Source organism: Talpa occidentalis, unplaced genomic scaffold, assembly GCF_014898055.3.
Source record: "Talpa occidentalis isolate TD23 unplaced genomic scaffold, MPIMG_talOcc4v2.1 talOcc4.9, whole genome shotgun sequence".
NCBI lineage: Eukaryota > Metazoa > Chordata > Mammalia > Eulipotyphla > Talpidae > Talpa > Talpa occidentalis.
In genome coordinates, this window is record NW_023605305.1 from 8,713,274 (window position 1) to 8,720,375 (window position 7,102).

The window sequence follows — 7,102 nt, forward strand, 5'->3', positions numbered from 1 at the left end:
CACAGGTGGGAGGAGCTGCGCTCATCCCCGCGTCTACCGAGTCAGGTTCTGCCCCAGCGCTGCCAGTTTGGGCTGTGGGCCCTTGGGCTTCGCTCCCCTGCTGTGAGGGGTTTAACTGCACCCACCAGCAGGCCTGTGTGGAGCTGAAACACGGCTGTGGGGAGGTGTTATAAGTGGCTCAGCTGCATCTGTCATCTGACCTGAACCAGCCTCCCCCCACCAAGAGTCCTCGACCATCCGCCACCACCCCCAATGCGCTCATGGCTCCACACAGCGGCTGTGAATTTTGGCTTGTACCCCTCTGTTGATGGGGGACTCATGCCCTCACTCAGCAGCCCTGACCATGAGCAAGCCACGTCCCTGAACCTTCTATTTCCGATGGGAGAGAGAGAAAGACACATACACCCCCCCCACACCCCCATCCCCCCAGGGTGAGGCGGCAGGGCTGGGGCTACAAAGGCCAGAGCGTGGGTCACCCCAACACACCCTTCTCCCCAGAGGCCGAAGCCTCTCAGCACTGGCAGTGTTGGGGCCGCCTGCCCCCCTCTGCGGTCTCCCCTGAAAAGGTGACTCTGAATCTTTTGTAAAAATGTGTTTTTAATTTTGTATAAAACAAAGGTGGCCTATGCCCAGGGCTGTAGGAAACCCAAGCAGACCAGCTGGGGTGAGGGGCATAGCCTACCTGGGGGGGGGGGGAGGGGGCTGTCCTCAAACGGAGGAGAGGCGCATGAGAGCCCGGGTCCCACAACCAGGCCTGGGGTGCCCCTCACCCAAGGGTGAAGACTGGGTGGGGGGGAGTCCCACTGCCCTGGGGCCAGGCTGGGAGAGGGGCCAGAGGCGACCCCCAGGGCCACAGTCCACTACCTTTTTACAGAATACAAGGAATGTTGGGCTGGGGAGAAAAGCACCAGGTCAGACAGGGCCCAAGGGCCCCAGATCTGAAGAGCGTCCAGGGTTTGGGGTTCCAGCGCCACCCTAGCAGCCCCCGCAGCTCCTGACACAGGAGGCTGCCACGGATTGACACAGGCCACTGCTGGCCATCACGCCACATTTGGAGAACTTGTCCCGGCATAGGTCAGCTGTTGGGGAGCAGGAAGGAGTTGGGGTCAGGGTGGGGCTCCTTCCCCCGCTGCTGATGGAGGAGGCTCTGAGGATGAAAAGCACCTGGAGGGGAGCGCAGGAACCCCCCCCCGCCCCCAAGCGCAGGCCCATGAGCATCAGGTGGGTTGTTCATAAGCATCAGGTGGGAGAGGTCCCGGGGTGAGACCTTCCTACCTCGGAGGAGCTCCTCGTGGGCACAGACCGTGCGGACACAGATCTCCCTGTTGACCACGTACACGCGGCGGAGGCTGGGGAGCAGGCCAGGGGCAGCGTCAGCCGCCCGGCCCAGCCCCGCCGGGAGAGCCGGAACAGAGCCTGGCACGGGGGCCCGGAGTCCCCGCCCCCAGCCAGGGCTCCACCTGAGTTGAGTCTGGCTTCAGGGTAGCCTCCCCCACCCCCCACCCGGCGGACTGAGCTGGGCCCGGCCTCCCAGGCGGCCTGTGCTCACCTGTAGAAGCAGATCTCGTTGAGACACTGTTTGCAGGGTTTGTGGATGGAGTAGAGTCGGGTGCAGGGGTACTGCTCCTCGCGGCAATCTGGGTGGCAGGCGGGGTCAGACCAGGGGTGGCAGCTTGGGGCTCAGAGCTGGGGAGCAGCCCACAACCTCCCCCAGGGACTGGCTCTGAGGGTCAGTCCAGGCACCCCCCACCCCCGCCAACCCAGGCACACACAGCATTGCTGGACCTCCCAGGGCTGCCCACTTTTGCACAGTACTTATGAGTGCACATACCCACAGCCACAGTCAGAAGCGTATATTCAAACACGTACGTTCAAGCACAAATCCACACCCACCAGTCACACAAGTCCGCGGCAAGCTCAGCAGGTCCGAGCACGCTCAGCGCACACGCAGGCGCCTGCGAGCTCACGGCTCTCGTGCTCTCGGGAGCGGCTGCACTGGGACGCACAGGGCCCTCCACTGGCCCGGCTTCCTGCCCCTCCTCATTTCGCCAGCCACCAGCACCCCCAGTCCCTCTGGCAGGATGCCTCCAGCACTCTCCCTGGTCCTCCTCGTCCCCCCAGCATGTGGGAGTAGCGGGCCCTCCTGAGGCTGCGGCCAACTCAGCCTCCAGCCAGGCCCAGGGGGCAGGGGCTCTGCCAGAACTGCCTAGGGGGCCCCGGGGTTGCCAGCTTTAGGCAGGGACACGTCTGCAGGTCCCCACCGCCACCCGCCACAGCTGAGCAAAAGGCCTGGCTCCTCCTGTCCTACCAGCGCTGCACCTGCCCTGCCCCAGCTTCTGGGCGGTGCCTCAGTTTCTCCAGTGTCAAGACAGCAAACTTACCAAGAGGCCCAGGCTCCGTGGGCTCCGTCTCTGAGTTTCCTGGTTCTGGCGTTGGATGGCAACAGGCAGAGATTATTGAGAGGGTCTATTCAGGGCTGGGAGGTCACCTCTCCAGCTCCAGCCACACCTCCCCACCCCAGGGTTCAAGGAGCTTGTGGCCTACCTGGGGTGGGGGCCGCAATGACTTCCTGTTGCACTTCTTGCTGGGATTGGAACTGGAACTGCTCCTCGGGAGGCCGAGCAGTCACCTCTGTGACAGGAGATGATAAGGGGGGCTGCCCCCTCCCCCCACCCACCCCTCCGAGATGGCCCCCGCCCTTTACCTTGATAATCATAGTAGTCCGGGTTGTCTGAAACAAGATGAATGTGGAATTGGTGGGGGTCATTTGCCAGCTCGTGAGTCACGACCGAGTGGGGGACTAGCCTCTGTGATCCCCATCACCCCTGCCTGGCCGCTGGCTGAGCCCTGCACACCTGGGAGCCGGGCCTTGGTGATGGGCAGGTGGGGGAGGCCTGGGGGAGGCCAGGTCCTTACCAATCTGGTCGTTGTAGTGGGTGTACTGGACGTGGTCCGGGAATGGAGGCAGCGGGTCCAGGTCATACTGGCCCTGAGCCAGCAGGCCTGCAGTCAGGGAGGCAAAGTGTGAGGGGGTACCCTGCAGGGAAGGACAGCAAAGCCCCAAGCGCTTCTGGGGAGGGTCGGTAGAGGTTCAAGGGCTGTAAAAGCCTAGGCTCCTCTAGGTTCCCAGACCCACGGGATTCAACTCCTTCCTTCCTGGACCGGACGCTCCTGGGCCCTCACTGACTTCACCCCGCCCCTCTCCCTCTGGCTGGCTCCTGGCTGCTTCAGGAACTCAGCACCCTCCTGCCTGTCCAGGGCGTTTGCACTTGACTCTCCCCGGGCCTGTGCTATCTAATCTACTCCTTTAAGTCTCAACTGAAAGGTCAGGTCTGCTGAGAGGCCCTTGCTGGCCATCCACCCGCACCGTCTCATCCTCGGGTTAATTTCCACTGGAGCACAGCACAGTCTGACATAAATCATGTCTCCTTGATCATATGGGCCTCCCTTCCCTAGACTGGCGGTACCGTGAGGGCAGAGATGTGTCTGCCTAGCACAGTGCCTGGCACATATTCGAGCTGAATAAATCTCTGTTAAGTGAATGAATGTGATGGTTCCTCATTTGACCAAGAGGGACTTTGTCAAGGTCAAGACTGTGAAGGGTGCTGGGGTCCAAATGAGTCTAGAGCAGGGATGCCACTGTTGGGGGTGCTGTGGGCAGGGCCCAGGAGGGGTCCATTGGGAGGGGTTGGCCAGCCACTGTGGTCCAGGAGGCAGGAGGACCTGGGAGCTGCCGGGCAGGTTCTGGCCAATAGGCATGACAGAAGCCCACTGCCAGTTTCCACAAACCCGACTCACACCCCACCTGAGACCCACAGCCCCAGGACCACTTACCGGGCAGGAACAGCAGGAAGAGGTAGGCAGCTCTCATGGCCACGGGTGAGGCGGCTGGGCTGGTGTCAGAGGACAGCTGGAGGGAGGGGGGTTGCGAGCTGCATCCCAGGCCCACTCCCCCAGGCCTGCAGAGCCCCCCTCGGCCCCCCAGCCCCAATTCAGAAAGAGGCACTGGGAATACACACTCTAGAGAGTTGGGGGGCAGGCAGTGGGGGGGCGGGGAACTACTTAGGAGGGACATTCGCTGTCCCTGATGGTCCATCTGGGCGCTGGGATTCTGAAGGACAAGATCTCCAACCTGGCTCCAGGGCTGTTCTTGACACATGGGCAAACCCCACTCTGCCCGGCTCACAGAGCAAGCATTTCCAATTCCCCAGCAGCCATGAGGCCTTTCTGGGCTAGCACCTCCCCAGGTGGCAAACGATAGTGGGAATCTCCGACCCGCTCATCTTCCAGCGTCTCAGCCTGGACTCAGCAGCGTGGCCAAGCCCACCACCTGCTCCCAATTAGCCCCTGAGCATCTTGCTCAGCAGGAAAGCACATGCTCACAGGCCCCAGGGGCCCCGGGGCAGCCAGGCCCGGGCAGGGCTCCCAGCCCCATAAGACTCCTCTCCTGCCAGGCCTCCAGGCCTCCCAAGACCTGGCCGTCTTCATCGCACACTCACGAGACTGAGGCCTATTTGTCTGCAGCAGCAGGAAGCACTTAGGGTGGAGCCTGATGAGGGCTTCTCTGGATCCTAGAAGGGCAGCCCTGGAGGGGACCATGATGTCACCCAGCCCGTGGCTCTGAACCCCCTGACACTCTGACAAGTGGTGTGTGTAATTTTTCTTGGAGAGGGCATCGGGCCATAGTGTCCACCAGGCGCTTGAGACCGGCCAGCCTCTAGTCTGGCTACACAGTGGACTTGGCAGAAGCGTCTGCTGGGAGGGCTGGGAGAAAGCCCACGGGCTCACCCATCCGGGAGGGTCCCCTCCCTGCCCGCCGAAGCACGTTCTGTAGACAGCTAGCTGCAGAGCTGGCTTGGCCTAGCCCTCGCCCCCACCCCCACCCCCACCCAGGGAATCCAGGGAGAGGGGAAGAAACACGGGCACATTCCCTCCTCCCTCCGGGTCCTGAGGCCTGCGTCCTCCACCCCAACCCATGTTCAGCACCTCACTGTCAAGCCTCACCCCAGTGGAGAGGACATCGATGTGGGGGGCTGGGCTGGGGAGAGGGACTCAGAACTCAAGCCGCCCAGTGCCAGGGAACACCTGGCTCCCCACATCCCTAGAAACCTTTGGCCCCATGACTCAAAGACCTGGGGAGGCTGAAAGACGGGGCGCTCCATCCCTGCAGCTCCTCACAGGCCTCCCTCCCCACCTGCTCCTGTCCCCCGAGGCTGAGGCTGGTGGGGTCAGGCTGTTGGGAGCTGTCACTACTCACAAGACCCTGAGCTGGGGCCTCAGAGGTGGGGGGGTAGGGATGTCCCTCTGGCCCCAAAGCCCTTCATTGCTGGGCCCTTCAGCAGGTCTGGCCCCCAGGCACATGTTTATTGAGGGACGGGGCCCCCAAGACAAGGGGTGGGGCTGTAAGAAGAGAGGTGTGGGAGTAGCAGATCCTTCCCAGGGGACGCATCTCCAAGAACTTCTAGAGGAGACTTTCGGGGTTACGAGGGAGGCCAGGACCTGCCTGGGAGGCTGTCCCCCACCTTCCGCGCTGCAGATCCCCCACCCCCCGCAGGTCCGAGGAGGAGGGGGCCGAGCCGGGCCTCCTGGGGGCCCTGCCCCCACGCTCCCGCGGCGGAGGGGGGCCGCGGGGAGCCGCCGCTGGAGGAAACCAGATGTTGCTGCGCCCGCACAGCTGGAAACAATCAGTCACGGAAACTTGCTCGGCCGCCTGCCCCCGCGCTCTCTCGGGCTCTGATCTCTTTTGTCTCTCCGCGTCTCTGTCCCCGCCGACACCCCCACCCCAGCCGCCACATTCCGCCGCCCGGGGAGAACAAAAGCCGCCCCCAGCCTCGACGCCCCACTTCTGGTTCCCTGCAGACTCGCGTTCCCCTCCCTTCTCCACGCGCGCGCTCCCCCGCAAGCGACCCCAAACTTTCCACGCGTCCTCTTAGCATCTGCCCTGACGGCCCCAGCTTCAGGGTCCCGGGCGACCGCCCCCGGGATGGGGGGCCGCCAAGTCCGGCACCCCACCCCCCGCCATGCCCCTGCGCGCGCGCGATCGGGCCCCCCGCGCCCCCAGAGCTCCTGGCCGGGTCAGGCGGCCAGACCCGCGCCTACCTGTCCCGGTCACTCCGCCGCCCGCTCCGAGTCCGCCCGCCAGAGCCGCCCCTTTGCCCGCTCCGAGCCCCCCTCCGGGCCCCCGACGGGGCGGGCGCCCGCCCTCCAGCCCCGGAGCCGCTGGGTCCTAACGCGAGCGCCCCTGCGGCCGCCGCCAGCCCTCGGGTCTCCCACCCCAGGGCAGCCGGGTCGGCTCGGGGTCGTCGCAGGGCGCGCGCGTGCCACCTGGCAGTGCCCTTTCTCACCCTCGCCCGAGCGCTTCTGGCCTGCAGGCAGCGTTGCCAGGGGGTTCGTGGCTCCATTTTACAGAGGGGAAGACCAAGGCCGTAAAGGTGATTTGTTCAAATCCACTTAGCTAGAAAGTCAGTCTTGTCCTCCTCGCTGGCGTCTCCCAGCCTCAGGACACCTTCCCTGGCCATTTAGCAGTTCCCGCCCTTAATCCCTTTCCTCTGCCGGCCACAGGACCTTTGCTCAAGCTGTTTCTTCCTCCTGGAACACGGGTCGAGGTCTGCCTCCTTTGGGTTGCAGGTCAAGGCCTCCTGCCTTTCGAGGAGCCTTCCCTTGCTCCCTGCTCAGCTCTTCAGCTCCTTCTGCTTTACTGCCCACAGCTGTCAGGTTCCCTGTCTGTGCCAGACTCAGCGCTGTCCAGTAAGCATTTGTGGAATGAATGAAGGAGTGGCTGTCCACTCCGTTCTAGTGGGAGAGACTGACGGGGTGGGGTGGGGTGTGCAGGGCCCCTACGTGGCCACAGTTGCCTAGACCTGAGGCTGGGGATCCCTATGGGATGACCAGGGTCGCTATCAGACCTCCTCACCCCCTAGTCATGCCCCCCACCCCCAGCTGTCCTTAGATGCTGAGTCCTATTAGGCAGAAACTAAATATGCATCGTTTGTTCCCCAGGGCTGGTTTGTCAAATGACTGAATGAATAAAAAGAATAACTACCTGCCACTCCCCTGCAGTGTCCAGTGCAGCACTGGGGCTTTAGTCACAGGGAGGTTAGTG

At 63.4% G+C, this 7,102-nt stretch overlaps 1 protein-coding gene across 1 annotated transcript; it reads right to left on the reverse strand.

Annotated features, from left to right (window-relative positions):
• Positions 1-562: 562 nt before the first annotated feature.
• MFAP2 (microfibril associated protein 2) lies at positions 563-6,143 on the reverse strand. Its single transcript, XM_037501216.2, has 9 exons — positions 6,100-6,143; positions 3,835-3,910; positions 2,917-3,003; positions 2,705-2,731; positions 2,545-2,631; positions 2,382-2,426; positions 1,550-1,637; positions 1,276-1,349; positions 563-1,079 (listed from the first exon to the last, which is right to left on the reverse strand). The coding sequence occupies exons 2-9, from the start codon at positions 3,869-3,871 to the stop codon at positions 976-978; spliced, it is 549 nt and encodes a 182-aa protein (XP_037357113.1). The 5' UTR covers positions 3,872-3,910; positions 6,100-6,143; the 3' UTR covers positions 563-975.
• Between the last annotated feature and the right edge of the window lie 959 nt (positions 6,144-7,102).